Raw genomic sequence first — 19028 nt, forward strand, 5'->3', positions numbered from 1 at the left:
TTCGGTTGCAAGAGTTGATGGATAGAGGTTTCGCTCGATCGAAGTTTCTCGCCTTAGGGTGCACCAAGATTGTTTGTGAAAAGAAGGACGGAACCATGAGGTTGTGCATCGACTATCGTCACCGAATAAAGCGACAATAAAGAATAAATATCCGTTACAGCGTATTGATGATTTGTTTGATCAACTAAAGGGAGCCTCGGTGTTTTCAAAGATAGATTTGAGATCGGGTTATTATCGATTCTTGAATTCGAGATTCGGATATACCCAAACCGCTTTCGAATGAGATACGGTCACTACGAGTTTTTAGTGATGCCGTTTGGGCTTACTAATGCCCCGGCGGTATTTATTGATTTGATGAATTGGATCTTCAGACCGTATTTGGATCGGTTTGTAGTTGTGTTTATCGATGATATTTTGGTCTATTCGGAAAATGAAACCGAACATCTTTGAGCACACGAGATTAGTGTTGCAGATTCTACGGGATAAGCAGTTATATGCTAAGTTCAGTAAATGTGAGTTCTGGTTGAGAGAAGTTAGCTTTTTGGGGTATGTGGTATCTACATTGGGTATTCGAGTTGATCCGAGCAAAATTTTAGCCATACTTAACTGGAAGCCTCCGAGAAATATTACTGAGGTTCGGAGCTTTTGGGACTTGCTTACTTACTACTGACGGTTTGTAAAGAGTTTCGATGATAGCCACACCAATAATGAAACTACTTGAAAAGATGTTAAGTTTGAATGGACGGAAAAATGTCGAAAAAGTTTTGATCAATTGAAAACTTATTTGATGAAGCTCGATACTAGTGCAAATTTAATCGGGCAAGGAGTTTGTCATTTACGGTGATGCATCCTCACTTGGGTTGGGTGGTGTATTGATGCAAGAAGGTCGAGTTGTAGCTTATGCGTCGAGACAATTGAAGCCACATGAGAAAAATTATCCAACCCATGATCTCGAACTGGCTGCCATCGTATTCGCCTTGAAAATATGGCGACATTACTTATTTGGTGAGAAGTGCCATGTATATTCGGATCACAAAAGTCTCAAATATTTGATGACTCAAAGAGACTTGAATCTGCGACAAAGGCTTTGGCTTGAGTTATTGAAAGATTATGAGCTTGTCATTGACTATCACCCGGGAAAGGCTAATGTGGTTGCGGATGCTTTAAGTCGTAAATCACTTTTTTGCTTTCTGACGATGAATGTACACTTGTGCATTCTATCCGACAATGTGTTAGTAGCTGAATTAAAGGCCAAACCATTGTTGATTCATCAAATTCGTGAAGCTCAGAAAGTCGATGATGAATTGGTTGCAAAACGGGCTGAATGTGTTTTGGATATGGAATCAGAGTTTCAAATTGACAATGACGATTGTTTGAGGTTCCGAAGTTGTTTGTGTGTTCCAAGAAATTCAGAACTTATTTCGATGATTCTGAACGAAGCTCATTGTAGCCGAATGTCAATTCACCGGGAGTCGAAAATGTACAACGATCCGAGGCGTCGGTTTTGGTGGCATGGTATGAAACGAGACATTTTCGATTTTGTTTCGAAGTGTTTAATATGTCAACAAGTGAAAGCGGAACATCAAGTGCCTACTGGTTTACTTCAGCCGATCATGATACCTGAATGGAAATAGGATCGAGTCACGATGGATTTTGTATCTGGGTTGCCATTGTCGGCAAGTAAGAAATATGTGATTTGGGTTGTTGTTGATAGACTGACTAAGTCGACTCACTTTATCCCCGTACGTACGGATTTTTCATTGGATAAACTAGCTGAATTGTATGTTTCTCAGATTGTAAGATTACACGGGGTACCTATTTCTATTATGTCGGATAGAGATCCGAGATTCACCTCGATTTTGAAAGAAATTGCAAGAAGCTTTGGGTACCAAGTTGCATTTTAGCACCGCTTTTCATCCACAGACTGATGGTCAATCCGAGCGGATAATTCAGATACTCGAGGATATGTTGAGATGTTGCATCCTTGAGTTTAGTGGTTTATGGGAGCGGTATTTACCTTTGATTGAATTCGCTTACAACAATAGTTTTCAATCAAGTATTAAGATGGCACCTTACGAGGCTTTGTACGGTCGTAAATGCCGTACACCATTGTTTTGGACCGAGCTCGGTGAAAGTAAAATTTTGAGTTGATTTGATTAAAGATCTTTGAAAGAAAGTAAAAATAATTCGCGAAAGTCTGAAGGCAGCATCAGATCGTCAGAAGTCGTACGCGGATTTAAAACGAAGAGATATTGAGTATCAGGTGGGAGACAAAGTATTTCTTAAAGTTTCACCTTGGAAAAAGATACTCAGATTTGGCCGTAAGGGCAAACCGAGTCCGAGGTTCATAGGGTCGTATGAAATATCCGAACGAGTTGGTCCAGTGGCATATAGATTGATTTTACCCCCTGATCTCGAGAAGATTCACAACGTTTTTCATGTTTCAATACTTCGACGATATAGATCTGATCCTTCGCACATAATAAATCCCTCTGAGGTTGAAATTCAAGCCGATATAAGTTATGAAGAAGAACCGATTCGTATCCTAGCCCGTGAAGTGAAAGAGTTGCGAAACAAAAGGGTTCCATTAGTAAAGGTGCTATGGCTCAAACACGGGATCGAAGAAGCTACTTGGGAAACCGAGAACTCTATGAAAGAACGATACCCAAACCTATTTACCGGTAAGATTTTCGGGGACGAAAATTTCTTAAGTGGTGGAGAGTTGTGACAGCCCTAAATTGACCCTAGTCGGAAAGCGATTTCGGGACCGCTAAACTGAGTCACCAAAGTATTTGAATATGATATTTATTGTCTAAAATATGTGAATATGAATGTGTGAAAGTTTTAAGCTTCGATTTAGTCGATTGCATGTGAATTTAGTTAACAGGACTTATGTGTGACACTTTTGAAATGTGATAGGTTAATCTATAAGGACCTATTAATGCATGTTGTATAAATGATGGGTTTGCATGTCAAATTACCCAAGTTTTAGATAGTGGCCGGCCATGCAATGGGTTAAAACATATTATAAACATTTTGTGTTAATGTGTTGTGTTAAAATAATAAAATAAAAGGTTAGTAATAAAATAATGAAAAGGAGGGTGATGAAAACAAAGTTGTTTCATCCATGCTCCTCCATTGCCGTGACTTGAGGAAGGAAGAAGAAGAGGATTCTCTTGCTTCATGTTCGGTTGGTTGATGTTTAGGAAGAGGTATGTTTGATGATTATTCCATAAAACTCATGCATACTTTTAGTTGTTAGTTTGAATTCTACCTAGCCCATGGTTTAAATTTTTGCTATTTGAGGGAGATGATACTCGGCCATGGAAGTTGCCTTCCTTAGTTGGTGTTTGATGTTGTGGTAATGAGGCTTGAAGATGATTGAGTTTGAGTTCTTAACAAAAAGGATTGGATGTGAGGGTGTGTGAGAATTAGAACAGGATGGGTCTTAGCAACTTCATGAAGTATTCGGCCATGGTACTAGAATGTTGTAATTGTGTTTAAACTTAGAATTATGTAGTTGTATGGTTAGTATAGGTAGGGATGACCGAATATGAGAGCATGAATAGATGAAGAGTTTTGTAATTATAAAAAAATTGGTTAATTGATATGTGGTAAATGTTAAGTGTTAAATGAAATAGGAATGATATCATGTTGGAATAGGTGTATTCGGCCTTTGATTAAGTATGTAGATGATAGTGATAGATTGATGTTGCACATTCGGCTATAGGTAAGCATATTGATGATCTATCTTGACTTAGATAATCGGCTAAAGGAGAATATTAGCTAATATGTTGAATTTGATTCATGATTTCATATATATGACTCTAATGTCTGATATATATATGGGCTAAGTACCTTGAATTTCTCTCGATGTTCAAGATGATTAAATCAATTTATTTGTTAAATTAAGCTCAAGAGCAAAGGGGAACTAAATCCGATAAAGGGAAGGAAAAAGTAATTGAATAGCCGTTGGAGTCGTTCGACAACATCCGAGGTAAATTTTCGAGTAATGGAACTTAGTTTATGATTTGTTTAAGTCATGACATATAAGCATAACAAATAAACGGTGATATAATGATTCTATTTGAGTTATATATTGAGGTAATTAGTTCATGCTTATGACGGGCAGCTGAATGCGTATAGAGATCATGTTATAAAGCAAATCGAAATCATGTTCTTTGTATGTGGCTATTGAGCCGAAAATGGTAATGGTTGATAAATGTCTTGTGTTTGAATTCTAGTATGAAAATGAAATATAGATGTGTTATGACTTATTGATATATGTGCATGATTATTCGGATGATATCCGGGCTAAGTCCCGAAGGCCTTTGTGCTAGTGACTATATTCGGGCTAAGTCCCGAAGGCATTTATGCTAGTGACTATATCCGGGCTAAGTCCCGAAGGCCTTTGTGCTAGTGACTATATCCGAGCTAAGTCCCGAAGGCATTTATGCTAGTGACTATATCCGGGCTAAGTCCCGAAGGCATTTGTGCTAGTGACTATATCCGGGCTAAGATCCGAAGGCATTTGTGCGAGTTGCTATATCCGGCTAATTCCCGAAGGTACTTGGGTTTGGAAATGAGTGATCTTGCTGTAATAATTTCAATTAACACGCTCATAAAATCCAAACGATAAGGTATGTTCTGTATATGCATTGGAAAGGTTGAATCCTTTCAAATAGTATTCGCTCAATTGATTAACGAGCTTCCGGCCTCTAGTTAGGTTTGATTCCCTGTGTATGAATATAATGGTTGAAGCGTGAAGTGAGTACTATTTTGAGAACATGCATATATGAAATTATTCATTTAGTCATATGAACGCTATACTTTAGTCGTAAATAATTTCATTACTCAAAACTTACTAAGCATTAAATGCTTACTCCGTTTCTTTAATTCTCTGTTTTATAGATTTTGTTCGTCAGCTATCGGACTCGGGATTGTCAAAGTCAAAGTCGTCCACACTATCTAAGCCCTTTTGGTACTCTTTTAGTTGAACTTTGATAGAGGCATGTATAGGACTGACCTTGTTGTTAATTAAGTACCTTTTGGTAATGTATATATTCGGTTGGCCATGCGAAAATGGCTTATATATTTTGAGCATAGCGTTATAATCATTTTGTATATATATGGTTATTGAGAGGTGTGGAATTGCTTGGCAATGATTAGCCATTGGAATGGTTAATCACGATCATATTTGGTGCTATGAACGTCAAATGGCTAGTTGAATCATGGAAACTATGAAATAGGTGAGATTTGCCTTAAAATAGATGCTGACAGCAGCAGTGATGTGAGTTTGAAAAATCACTAAAAATAGTAGGAATGTAATTAAATAACGAATAAATTATGTAATCGAATCTTGATGAGTCTATTTTCATATGAAAGAAGCGAAACGACCATATGAGCCGTATTTTATGAGATGTTTAAGTTTTCGTGAAACAGGGCCAGAGCGATTACTGGATCCCCTGTTCTGACTTTGGAAATTCACCATAAATTAACCAGAGATAATTAGAAGTCATGCCTTATATGTACAGATTCCTTTTTGAGTCTAGTTTCATTAGAAACAAACGGAACATGTATTGGAGCCCTGTACAGGGAGATATCTAAGTCATAATGGATGAAGGTCAGAGTAGTCGAACCCTGAAATAGGGGAGACTTTAACTAATAAACTGTACTAATTGGCACGATCAAAAATTCTAGAAAAAAATTTGTAGATGGATATATGAGTCTAGTTTCAGGAAAAATTTATCAAATCAGTTTTCGAATTTTGGAACTCGAGATATGATTTTTGAGGTGACTGTGATGCAGTTAGCCAGCTTGACTGGAAATTTTAAAATAATCTGTGTATATAAATGAATTAAGTCCGTTAACACCTCGTGTTCGACTCCGGAAACGGTCTCGGGTACGGGGCATTACATAACACCCCTGAAATGAGAACAGTGTCAATTCGATTTTACATGTGTTAGAATTTTTCGATGTAGATAAAATAAAATATTTAAAATTTGTGTGAAAGGTAATTGGATCTTATAAGAAATTAAAAAGGCTTTTGGATTTAGATAAAATAAATTGAGGTATTAACTAAATCGTAAATGTGTGAGAAGTGTTGGCCAATAACGTAAAAATTAAAAATAAGAAAAGACTAGATTAGATGGATAGGAAAAAGATCAAAGGACCTGAAAAGTAACTTGACCAAGGAGGTATAAGAAATTTTGGATGAAATTGAAGTGTAAGTGAATCACATATATGGCATGATATGATACGATTTGATTTGATTAAATATTATTAAAATTTTAAAATAAAAGAAAATGGAATAGATTATTAAAAGAAGAAGAAGAAGAGTGGAATAGATATTTTATTAGACAGATGTAGAAAAGCTAATATCATCATCTTCATCTTATCACTCTCACTCTCCCTCATCTCTCTTTTAGCTCATTTTTTTTATTTCTTTCATGTTAGTCCCTATCTTCTATTTCTAACCCTTTTAAGCTTTAATCTTCAAATTTCCTTTATAAATTTTTAGTGAAATCACAAGGGGTAACTCCTTGGCAAGCTAAGTTTTATGTGAACTTAGCTAGAATACATATTTGAGGAGAGAGAAAAGAGAAGTTATGGATTGAGAAAGGTTAAGGTAAAGATGATGAGATTTTCTAAAGGGATTTCATATTTATCTCATTTGAAATACATGGAAATGGTATGTGATTATTGTATTGATGTTTAAATATTGTGTATATGTGCTATATTTATGAAGAGAAAGAAAAGAGAAGTGAAGAACAAGTTGGGGATAAAGGCAAAGGTGTGGCAAATGAGTGAAGGAAGGGGGAAGATCTCATTCCAAGCATTTTATTGTAAGTATATCAAGAATTTTACTTTACCTAAGTAAAACCCAAAATGAAAACTTGATAAATTGTTTTAGAAATATTTATGGGATTTATGTGTATATGAACATGATGGTTTGAATTATGAAAATTATTTGAAAGTGAAGTTGAATTCTTATAATGAATTAAAATTTGTGTATGTGTAGCGAATTTGGAGAAAAAATACTAAATTGCAAAGAGTGTAAAATTTAGATAGGTGAAATAAGTATTATTATTTTGAAATATTTAAGTGAAATGTTAAATGTGGATAAAATAAATGTTAGATGAAATTTTGATGTTTGTTAATTATATTTAGATAAGGACTAAATTGTAAAAAGGGTAAAGTTTGAATTGGTTTATTTGTTGAGTAAATGTACTAAAATTGTATAATTTAAATGTTCATGTAGACAAAATGAGAACTAGTAGGATATAAATGGCATGCTATTAGGAAATAAAATTTTCTATGCGCACAAGTGATAATAGCACTATAGTGTAAAGTGATGTTTGAAAAAATCCGGTTTAAAAACGATTTTCTTGCACAGCAGAAAATTAAAATTTTGAAATTTGAGCCAGTTTGTGATATTTATAGCAATAAACACTTTACCAAAATCGCACATATGTTGTAACGCCCCAAATTTTTGGATGTCTAACTATTAAATTTCATTGTATTTAAACCTGTTGTATCTGTGGTTATGTGCTTTGTGTATATGTTTGAGGTTAGGGGTTCAACTTGCATCTTTGGAAAATTTTGCTATTTTATTCTAAGTTAATCTTTATCCTTAACTATCAACATAAGTTTAATTCTTTATGAATTGATGTTAAGAATGAGCCTGCTAGTTTACTAGTTAAGCTTTTGTTTTCTACTTGGTTTTATGTTCATGTCTCGGTGTATGCGTTAAGGAATATTTTTGCTAAATGTTAGAAATCTTACCGATAGTTAAAATATAAATTTAACGCTCTCTTTATCTCTTTCCCTTTTCCATTTTCTTTTCTTCTTTTCTTTCTTTCTCCTTTCTCCTTTTTCCTTTTACTTTTCTTTTTGATTACGTTTGTAAAGTGGCTATCGGGACTAATTGAGTTGTTCATTGCGTCATTGGAAGATCTCTATGTAAGTTCTGTCGTAAATTCTTTTCATTTCTGCGAGTTTTTGCTACTAAAATTTCTGTTTCAATCATACATTTGGCTCCCTTTTTAGGCAAGGATCTTGTGAGAATCGTTTCACCAACAAGTTAGTTCCATTTTCGCGATTGTGTGCGAGGTGAGTGTTGAAATCTAAGTGGACAGATTGTGTCGAAGTTTTTTGACATAAGAGTTAGTTTTGTATGTTAATTCCTGTGTTTGTTGAGAATAATTGTTGAATTTGTTATTGGATGGTCGTTCTAGGGTTCGGGGTTTTTTTGCGTTGCTCCTATGTCAAAAACTACATCAGGTGCGTACCAAAAACTCGAATATTTACTAATTTTGAACACCGAAAAACATGACTGTCAATGCCACACGACCGTATGGTAGGCTGTGTGGCAGGCCGTGTAACTCACTGTCTACCAAGTAAGAGCCACACGAGCAAGGGACACCGGCATGTGTCCATACCGTGTATGGCCATGTTAGTGCAGGGTGCACACGGGCGTGTCTAAGCTATGTAACTCACTGAATATAAAATAATGTCACACAGGCGTGGTTACAAGCTGTGTAACTGTCTGATTACAAAATAAGGATTACATGGGCGAAAGACACGGCTGTGTAGGGCCGCACGAGCCAGCTACCTAGGCCGTGTGAGACCACAAGGGCGTGTGGGTCAATTTACGAAATTTTACCATATTTCAAGCATCACGCGAACTGAATACAAGCCTTTCGTGAGGCCGTTTAAACTGAATTTTAACTGCATATACTGATATTCTGTGATCCGGAACTTGAATACTGATTATCAATGTGTGTATTGTGTTTGACTAAAATTACTAGAATTGATCTATTGTGTACGAGTATGAGTTGTATTTGAATATTAGTATAGAACTCTGTATTAACTGTTATTGTATTTGAATATTAGTATAGAACTATGTATTAACTGTTATGTGAAGAATGAATATGCATTGGATGGGAATTCAAATTAAGAGGAAGTATTCTGTTCTGAACTAGTGGTTAAATCCTTGGTATTCGTATACTAATCTGACGGCTTGTTTGCAATCTCTGAAACGTGCCAGACTGACATTAAGTGGTGTATAAGATTGGATGGGTAATGAATACATTATTTGGTGTGTTGGGTTGGTCAGAGATGGTGTGTAGTGGTTGGTATTAAGTGACTGCATCTGTTATGTTCTGTCTTACATCTGATTATAGCTTGATCTATTATCCGTTTGTATGACCTTGATTTGTAACTGAATGAACTGTTTCCTTATTCTGAGTCAACATCTGCACTTGGATATCCTGGTTTTACAAATAATCTATTGTATATGTAAATAGTTAGGTCCTTTCTAGTATATTAACTCAGTTATTGTTGAATAAATTTTAGGTAAATCACAGACTTGATTGGGCCGGCGGATGGGGAGCTCGGTTATGTGTTTATACCGTTTAGTACTATGACCATGCTAGTTTTTTTCGTAGTTTCAGTTAGTTGGAAGATAATATTGAGATACCGATTTGTCTTTATTAAACTTTATCAGACTTAAAAGGTGTGTTATTATAAATTGCAGAATGTGTTTTGATTATCATTCATTGTAACTCTCAAGGCTTGACCTTGTCTTCTAGGCCGGGTATGAGGTGTTACATGTGCTTTCGACTAGACGGATCCTTATTGTTCCAAGCTTTCAATTGAACGACCTTTTTCGCTATTTTTTGTACCACGAACTGCTTTGAGTGTAGGCTCAAACACTTTTGAATCAAACACAGAACAAAAAATATTTACTTTATTTTTAGTGGGAAATTAAATCCCTCTTCAATAAAAACTGGTAGAATTGTTATTCCGGAAAATAGGATTTATACTTAGAAAATAAATTCTCACTATTTTTGGGTAGAATAACAATATCTTAAAGTTGTGTATTTAGCTCTACCGGTGCCATCTATTTATAGAGAAACAAAATCATAGTCTAATACTTGTTAAATCTATTTATAGAGAAAGGGGCAACAACCCTAGTTAAATCTACTAGGGTTTGTTGTCCCATGTATTTGTCACGATTGTCTTTTGGGCCTCTCTCGTATCAGGTCCAATTATAAATATTTTCTGGATTTTTAACACAGTACTTTATAATTCAATCCAACCTAATACTTGTTTTTTTTATTTCCCAAAATAAATATCATAAATTAATTTAAATAAATAAAATTTCCAATTAAATAATTTACTTAACCTGATTCTGATTCCGTTAAAATCATTAAGATTGTGTCACATATAAAAAAAATTATAATTTTTAAGTGATAACGTGGCAAAATATCAAATTACAGTATTATCATATAAATCAAAACAGGAAAAAATTGCTAAGTTCCATAACTAATATGGTCAAACAAATATTTAGAGACTAAGTTGAAAAAGGTTGTCAATTAAGGGGACTAATTGTTACTTTATCCCTTTAATTAAGTGATACCTACAAGTTATGCGGTAGGAACGGACGCAAGATATAATTTTTCCTCCAAGGTTTGACTTAAGAGTTAAGACGCAGCTTACCAACAATAAGACGATTAGAGGAATCCCGGATTAGTAGTACTAGACATTTTCAATTCGGCCAAGCCCCAAAAGGAACAAGGAATGTCCAAGACAGAGCAGCCGGCGGTGGGAGTTCCATACTATGTGGGGATGAACCCGTACCAGGCGGGAATGATACCGCCGAACGCCATATACGGTGATCCCAAGGGAATTCCAATTCAGCAAACCATGTATCGGGATACCCCTGCTCCTTTTAACTGCCCATTTTGTGGTAATTCCGGACTCACTCTGGTCAGGTATGATAAACCCTCTTGCCCTTTGTTCCCTTATGATTTGTTTTCTTTAAATCGGACAACTTCCTGTTGATCGATTTAAGGATGTTGCTGGTTTATGTTTTTGTGAGTGTATGTTCTGATATAATGGCGGATTACATTCAGTTTAATGTGTTATTCAGATCTAAACCTAGCCTAGCAGCGGTTGTTGGATGCATGATGCCATTTATGCTTGGAATCTGCTTCCTTTGCCCTTCAATGGACTGCCTTTGGCATAAGTATCATTATTGCCCCAAATGCACTGAACAGGTGAGTCTGGGTACTTCAATTTAGGGTGAGCTATAAAAAGGAAGATAGCTCTCACCTCTTCTCCCCCTAATATATTCCCAATCCTTAACGAGTGAGGAGACTTTTTGGCAGGCTTGATCCCACCTTAATTTCAATCATTTTTCTTGTTTGCTGATATTCTCTTGTAGGTTGCTAATTTCGAGAAATCAGATCCGTGCGCAGTGGTGGACATGCCGCAATGGGTGCAGGAGAGTTTTGGTGTGCCTGCATGATAACCCTACGACAAGCATTTTGCGACGCTGCTTTAACAATTTCTATGTGCTTTGATCGCTTTACGGATGACTATATAGCCCATACAAGTACCCAAAAAAAGAGAATCAATGGTTTTAGTATATATATTTTGAATTGTCATACCGCTACTTTGTGGTATTGGAGTCCTTCGCAAGGCTGTTGTGAATATTGTCGTTTCCCACATTTAGTAAATAACATGGATGATGCTTCTGAACCTTCATGATTTTTTTTTTTTAATTTTATCTTAAAGAACATCCTATACTACTAGCAAATAAATATTTAGAGCACTAGATCCCAATAGCCCATTTTATTTTCCATTTTATGTTTGGATATATAGCAGAGAAGAAATAAAGCTAATGGAAATGGAGTACTCGATATTTGTGGAGAAACCTTGGAATTGGAAAACTGCTTCAACAGTTTTATTCATACAGTCATGTTTGACACTTGCAGAATCTTTCAATTACATAAAAAACTTCTAAGAAAAAAATCCAACATATCCATACCTGAATGTGTAACATAGCTTTTCACTACGAATTACTCTACACCTTCACTATAATACAAAAGAAATTGCAAATAAGAATATTTGATTAAACAGGAGATAGTTAAAAGAAAAAGGAGCAAGAAAACAGATCCGAACAAGATAAAATGGGCCTTGAATCAAAATCTAATCCTCAAATTCAACAGAATATGACCGTTTATGTAATCATTATCTTCTGCATAACAGCTGAATTTTGCAACCAAAGGAACCTTATTCGTCTGGCAATGGCAAGACAGAACTGGGCAGAAAAAAATATAGCAGACATCTGGGGAAAAGCAGTTCAGAACTAGAGGAATGACTCAAACTCTAATGTTAGGTGAACTTGAGGAGAACGCCAAATATGATCATGTTCAATCCTTCCAAAAGATTTCATATCTTTAGAGGGCAGACTCTATATCGAAGTTCTTCATATATGTCAAGCATAAGTATTTCAAGAAAAATGTAAATTCGGAAAAACTTAATCATAAACTCGTGAAAATAAGATAACCATAAGACAAACCAATCCACCTATACTGCTAAATAGTATTTAGTGTAGTAATTTGCATAGAGTAAAATAATTAAATTGTCTATTAATACCCTGGAGAAGATACAAAATTTCTCAAAACTTGGAACACATGGCAAGCATCCATGCCAAGAATTCATTGTAATAGACGAGATGCACTAAAATATATAACAATGATTATAGGAAATATTAATTGACAATATGCACAGCTACACCTGTTCAATATAGGAATCACAAATCTTACCTGTGGGTCAGGAATGAAATCAGTACTACAATTAGTTTTAATCAACCATTTCCTGCATTAATCACATACCAACAGTCAGAAATAGAAAAGGATATAAAGAATGCTCCATCTAATGTTGAATATAGCATTTCTATGCTACTGACTATAGATCTTGCATAATAGGGGATGACACCAAAGAAGAAGACCACTGATGATTCAATCTAACCCAACCAATGTTTCTAAAAATGTTGATTGTTTAAAAAAAGGGGGGAACAAGCCACTGCCAACCACTGTAGAATATTATGATGCATTTACTTTTTATTCACAACCTTCATACTGAAAACAGAAATGCTCAAAGTTCTCACACAAGGCATATTCAGTTTCTAAAAAGTATTGAAAAGTTCATATATGCATATACTGAGAAAAAAATTAGCACAATCAATTATCTATCAACTGGTAAAGTCATCTCATCACAGTGTTCCCCAGATAGTACCAACCAACTTACTGAATTTTCATAATTTTAGTGCAAGATTTTCTAAATGGAATTTGATTACCTATCAACAGTCAGTGAGCAAGTTGATGATGGCCAGATTCAAGATAAAGATATTGGTGTCAAAGGAGGTGAGGCAACATCTTGAGACATCCCTGAACTGATGGCAGTTTCCAGTGGATTGGACACAGGTAATGACACCACTCTATGAGTGCTTGAGGGTATGGAGAAACTGCGAGTAACTACCTGCGGAGGTTGTGGCAGTGGAGAGGCAGCTCTTGACATTACCGATTGATTTGTAGCAGAGAGCCCATGACCTGTAGGCATCAAGGGACCTGAATAACCTACAAAGCCTAAAGGTCTTGAAGACTTTGCGGCTGGACTGGCTGGCGGTCTAGGAAGTTCATGAAGCTCACTTATTTTAGGTGAGGAAATAAAAGTAGGGGAAGCACTTGGTGATGCTTTTGGAGATGCTGCTGATCGTTGAGGCATTGGATTTCTCAAAATTGACCCAGAGAACAATTGGGGCTGTTCCACTGAAACAGTTTTGGTAGGCCATGGTTTACTGGTCAATGGACCAGAAAAGGATTGTCGTTTGATTTTCTTAGAATAAGCAGCAGTTGGATTAACTCGAGGGGGTAGTCGAGTTGAAGAGGCAGGACTATTGCTCTCTCTGAGAAAAGACTGTGCATTTATAATAGCAGATCCACAAAATTTCTCATCTCCCAAAATCATCTCATGTTTCTTATGTTCAAGTGGAGATGAATGCCATGAATTGTTTGATTGCTCATTCAAACTTGCTTTTGAAGATTGGGGAGCCAGATTACCTAATCCAATAGAACTTTCTGTAGCAACTGGTGTCGGTAATACATATGAGCTAAACTTTCGTGCTGATAACGGTTGAATTTTCTCATAAGGGTCAGATTTATTCTCAGAAAGAAGTGGAGCTGATTGGCTGCTGGTCCTTATTTCCCCTCTAAATGAAAAAGAATGGCGACGAGCTTTTTCTAGATTTTCCTGTAACATAAGGAAAAGTAAATTATCTCCCAACAGAGTAGATATTTGCTGCAAACACAAGTTGGAGGGGGGGGGGGGGGGATAACCATATAAAATTTGAGACTATAAAGTTGCTTCAGTAGAAGCATAACAGATGTGTTCAGAAAAAGTCAATGGATATAAATCAGTTGACCAATAATATCAGATATTGAACTTGTATGGTTCATCGTAAATCCAGTGAAACAAGCTATGTACTAGAAGGGGTGTAGGGAGGAGGCGAGGCAGGGCCCCTTCCCCTCCATATTGTTTTTATTTTTTTATTAGTTTTTAGTATTTATATACTTCAAAAATTGTAAAAGAATTATTTTGCTCCCATAAAATTTATAATATGATCATTTTTTATCCTAGCCCCCCGATTTAGAATTCCTGGCTTTGCCCCAATGTACTTGGATGATTAGTTTCTAAATATTTGATCGTAACTACTAAATGGAATGTGTGGGAGATAAAAATGTTATATTAAAAATCAATGTCATTACTACGCAGATCAAGGATACATAATATGAAATACAATCAACGGAGTTCATTATTATTAGGAACTGCTTACATGAAAGCTCTATGTGCATATACATACCCCAAATTTGCAAAATCTAGCCTCATATTGCGAACTATAATTAATAACATAATAAGCTCTTTACCTTTGCAGCCTCCACCATTGCAACTTGGGGAAATGCTACTTGATCCAACTGCAAAAATTCACATGGAAGCCATTCTACAATTAATAAAATTAGAGGTGCAAATTACTTCTTGTGTTTTGCATGTGAACCCTATGTGAGGTCCATTGAAGTTTCTTTATAACACTAGGGAGAATGAAATCCATTCCATACAAAAGAAGAAACAACAATTGTGTTTCCGCAAGGAAAAAGTGAGTTAGCTTTTTTTAGCCAGAAATAGCATGTTAAGTAGTCACCTCCATTGAATGCCGTGATGCAAAAAACATGTTCTGATCTTGGTCATTTTGTCTATAATCAAAGCTCAATTCACCATCATTGTGGTCCTCAGCATCATCCTCATAGTTCTCGTCATCACTCTCATCATCATCGTTTTCATAATTTTCATCAGGATCACCATTTTCTGCTTCAGAATCTTCTAGTCCATGAAAGTGGTAATCAATATGCTGCTTTTCAGTGATCTTCTGCACATGTGGCTCTACTTCTTCAAGAGATTTAAGAGCCTTCTTAAAAAAGTTCAGCTGATTTCAAGCAAAAGGAAATGGGTCAATAACCAACAGTAATAAAGATTAAAAATAAAATAAATAATAAAAGAAGTTCAACAAAGAAGAAAAACAGAAAAGAAACCTGAGCAGCATGGTGTCTAGCTGCTTGCGTAAGAAGGCTTCTTGATTGTCCTTGCTTTAGAGATTTCAATCTGAAAAAAAGTAAAGTTGCTTCCTCCTGATATTCGTCATGTGCTACTTGTAAATGTTGTACGGAGAAATTCTCCCCTTTCCCACTTTTTGATCTTCCTTTTTCTTTGTGTCTCATTGCCATGTACTCGTATACATTTCTGTATATAATGCATCGAATATCATAAGCCATTATCCTTGAAAAATGAACTTTGTGTCTCATTATTTTTTAAAAGTTAAATAAAAGTTGGACCTTTTCTCATCGCATTGTCGCTTCATCTCCTGTATCAGCAGAGGGGGAGGGGGGGGAGAGTCAATATTACATCATATAAATGCTTAACCGGCTCTATAATATGTAGTGCAGTAATTTGTGTAACTAAAGAAAGTGATTCAACTACAAAAATTTAAGCTTGGTAAACAATATGAACATAATATCTAAGAAAATGGTTATATCTTAATTCTTTTGACAGGAAATACACACACATGCATACATAACAGATTTGAGATATCAAGAGAAGCCCACAAGAAATCATGTATCCGATGTCAGATTCTTATCTGAGCCCTTAAGATGCTTGAATGTACTTCACCAAAAGTGATTAAAATATTATGCTAAAAAAGCCGATAACAATAAATAAAGCAAGTTCCCTAAGGGTAGGCCTTTTGAGAACATTTTGCATATCATCCGAAGGGGTTCATATATTTTAAGAACAACATGAAGTGGGAGGCATTTCTTGGCATTGATTGGCGAATTCTATCACTTGAAAGAAGTAATAAACAAACAAATATGATAAAGGCTTCTTTTCCCCACAGTTGTTCACTCTTTCAGACAATTTCCAGGTTCCAAACTTTCAAAATTGTTCATATTAAGAGCACAAAAGAGGGTTAATAAATCTTAAAAGAATACCTACTCCTAATCACTTTATCTTGAAGTGTTGGTCTCATCACTAGCCACATCTTGGAATGTACATGTCCAGAAAGTAGAAAATTAAAGAACATTTAAAAGAAGAACGATAGAATCACATAATGGAGCACTAAATCAACATTAAGAGATAAAAAGGCAAACTGGAGGTGACAATCCTCACATGATATAATGATGAGAAATAGCTTAGCACGGCAAAAGACCAAACAGAAGTAGACAAAACTGGATGAAATAGTCCCTATGAACTAACCTCAACTGTTTGAAGTTCATTAAGAAGGGACTCTGATGGGCTTGTGATTGTCTGGATTATATGAGATCGCTGAAGGATGCAAAGTAATAATAATTATTAGAACAGTAAGAAATAAGATATAACATTTTGCAAGAGCTTTCAGATTGTTACCCCGCCCCCAGACCTTAAAGAAGAAGAGAGACTCACATAGCTGTCAACAAGTTTCTGCAGTCCAAGCTGTACTTTTCCAAGCATTGATAATACTTTACCTGCATAAAAGCAGCTTATTTTAACACATCCTTTTGCACAATGGTTAGCTGCTACATATAACAACTATACCATCTGAATGTGCCCAACTGGGTAAAAATAGCATCTATGCTATTTTAAAAAAATTGCATCCTTCTAGAACTTGAGATATTGAATGTAAAAACACAAAGGAATATTCCACATGTCAGATATACTGAAAGTGAATCAAAGATTTCACTTGATTCATCTCTTAAATCCAAGATGACAACTAAAACACAAGTACTTTCGAAGTGGCAATTTATAGTAAAAAAACTTATTTAAGGGCAAGGAAATCAGTTCGAATGTAAAGTCTTACACAGAAAGTTATATGCTATTTGTTCAAGTAAATGGCAACATTGGGGATAATAGTAGAATAATATATATCTGCTTACCACTTTCTTCATCATCATTTACTGCAATTTTTCCAAGACAATCACCCATTTCCTGCAATGACTCCGAGAATTCTGAGAAAAAAAGGACTACACGAGTGATTTCAAGATTGGCATGGCAAACAAAATCTTCCACACCAAAAATTCAAGACCAGATAATTAATGTTTGATCATCATGCTTGTGCTTGAGCCAATATATAAACTACCATCGATGAACCAATACCATCATTCTTACAGCATGGCTGTATGGGTAGATATATAATGTAGTCAATCTCGAGGGCTAGGACTTGAAAAGAAAATAAAAGAACAATTAAGTTCATCATGCAGAAACAAGCATTTAAAACTAGTAGATGATAATAATGCTAGGTCATTCCTAGCCCGGTGGTCAAGTGCTTACATGTTATCCCTTAGTCACGAAATTAAATCCAAGAAAGTCTCTCTATATAAAAGAGGACAGCTACAAACTGTGGGACTTTCTCCTGAGCCTGCTCATAGCAGAACACTTGTGCACTGCATACGGATTTTGGATGATGATGAAGCTAGAGTTTAACTCAATGAATTAATTACAGTTAAAACAACGAAATCAAATCATGCCTTGTGTATTGGGCACAATTTTTAGATAATAATGCTAGAACTGAAATCAGTGTATTAAATTAATATGAAAAAAATTAAACCATTGCATCGAGGAAAGAGCTTGAAATAATTTAATGATACCTATACAAGTGTAACATGGATAATCGACCGAACTCACAGCGGATATCAAAATGATCAACCCTCGAAAAGCATAACAAGAAAGAAGATTCATAACAAACTTAAATGAATTTCATGAAAAGGTCCATTTCAGTTGCACAAATAAGAAATACAACAAATTCAGAATAACAGAGGAAACATATCAATAAATTACCGAAAGCACTATTTGCAGCTGCTGCAGCTGCAGAAAGTAAGCTGTCGTAGCAATCTCTCATATCCTGCATATCCTGCACATTATACAAAACCATAGATAAATCACGTTTGCCCTAACGGCATAATCACATCGGTTCAATTATTTACCGAAAAACTTTAGGAGAATCGAAATTCGAAGCCACAATTTTGAGTGAATGAAATTGAATAGAAAAACACAAGCTCTCTAATAATAATAATAATAATAATAATAATAATAATAATAATAAGATAATGCATTGATGTTTCACTAAAATTAAAAAAAAAATCTCTTAATTATAAAAAGAGCTCCCAAAGCAGAAGGAAAACGCTAAGCGAACATTTGAAAAAAAGAAAAGAGAAATGAAAATTAGAAAATGATTCAAAAAGAAAATGAAAAGAGAAATGTCAGGAAGCAGAGAAAGAGAAAGACCTGAGAAGCCTGATCGAACTCGTCAAATTGAGGCAAAGGCGGAGGATCTTGTTGGTCATTGGTTTCCCCACCGTGCCTGTGAAGTGCAATATTTCGCAATCTTCTCAGAGAAGTCTTCATTTTATTTTGCAAAAATCCTCTCTATCTCTCTACTTCTCAATATAAATATATAGTTTATGCAATTTCAATTTCGGAAATTGAAGGAGTTGCAAAACAAAATCCCCTCCTCCTCCCCTTCTGTTCTTTCAACTTTGCTCCCTGCAGTATTATTATTTTATTTATTTTTTCTCATATCGCACATATATACAATTTTTTTAAGAAAAAATATTTATTATATAAATGATTTTCGTATCTAATAATGTTAAATTCTT

The 19028-nt window shown here is 35.3% G+C and overlaps 2 protein-coding genes across 5 annotated transcripts; one reads left to right on the plus strand and one right to left on the minus strand.

The window, feature by feature from the left end:
* Positions 1-10481: 10481 nt before the first annotated feature.
* Positions 10482-11547, plus strand: LOC108479885 (GSH-induced LITAF domain protein-like). The gene is made up of 3 exons (XM_017782725.2): positions 10482-10778; positions 10937-11063; positions 11231-11547. The coding sequence occupies exons 1-3, from the start codon at positions 10585-10587 to the stop codon at positions 11312-11314; spliced, it is 405 nt and encodes a 134-aa protein (XP_017638214.1). The 5' UTR covers positions 10482-10584; the 3' UTR covers positions 11315-11547.
* Positions 11318-19016, minus strand: LOC108479884 (uncharacterized protein At2g33490-like). Of its 4 annotated transcripts, XR_001870524.2 has the most exons (13): positions 18658-19016; positions 18211-18283; positions 18021-18080; positions 17310-17381; positions 16840-16901; positions 16654-16722; positions 15738-15766; positions 15438-15645; positions 15050-15331; positions 14778-14825; positions 13151-14103; positions 12618-12669; positions 11318-11883 (listed from the first exon to the last, which is right to left on the minus strand). XR_001870524.2 is itself a non-coding variant. In XM_017782723.2 (12 exons), exons 1-11 carry the CDS (start codon positions 18775-18777, stop codon positions 13189-13191), a joined length of 1938 nt encoding a protein of 645 aa, XP_017638212.1. In that variant the 5' UTR covers positions 18778-19014; the 3' UTR covers positions 11318-12669; positions 13151-13188. The 4 variants fall into 4 exon arrangements, 2 of the variants coding, with proteins under 2 accessions (XP_017638212.1, XP_017638213.1); XR_008276034.1 differs by lacking the exon at positions 18021-18080 and having other exon boundaries at positions 18658-19010; XM_017782723.2 differs by having other exon boundaries at positions 11318-12669; positions 18658-19014.
* Between the last annotated feature and the right edge of the window lie 12 nt (positions 19017-19028).

This window comes from Gossypium arboreum, chromosome 12 (genome assembly GCF_025698485.1).
Source record: "Gossypium arboreum isolate Shixiya-1 chromosome 12, ASM2569848v2, whole genome shotgun sequence".
In the NCBI taxonomy this organism is placed as follows: Eukaryota; Viridiplantae; Streptophyta; class Magnoliopsida; order Malvales; family Malvaceae; genus Gossypium; species Gossypium arboreum.

What these genes read in the sequence shown, in the direction of transcription:
- LOC108479885 (XM_017782725.2), top strand. Translation starts at nt 10,585, where the DNA reads ATGTCCAAGACAGAGCAGCCGGCGGTGGGAGTTCCATACTATGTGGGG. An exon ending in TCCGGACTCACTCTGGTCAG is followed by an intron (nt 10,779 to 10,936) that starts GTATGATAAACC and finishes TGTGTTATTCAG; the next exon opens with ATCTAAACCTAGCCTAGCAG. An exon ending in GCCCCAAATGCACTGAACAG is followed by an intron (nt 11,064 to 11,230) that starts GTGAGTCTGGGT and finishes ATTCTCTTGTAG; the next exon opens with GTTGCTAATTTCGAGAAATC.
- LOC108479884 (XM_017782723.2), bottom strand. Translation starts at nt 18,777, where the DNA reads ATGAAGACTTCTCTGAGAAGATTGCGAAATATTGCACTTCACAGGCAC. An exon ending in AGCTGCAAATAGTGCTTTCG is followed by an intron (nt 18,081 to 18,210) that starts GTAATTTATTGA and finishes ATGCTTTTCGAG; the next exon opens with GGTTGATCATTTTGATATCC. An exon ending in CGACAATGCGATGAGAAAAG is followed by an intron (nt 15,646 to 15,737) that starts GTCCAACTTTTA and finishes CATTATATACAG; the next exon opens with AAATGTATACGAGTACATGG.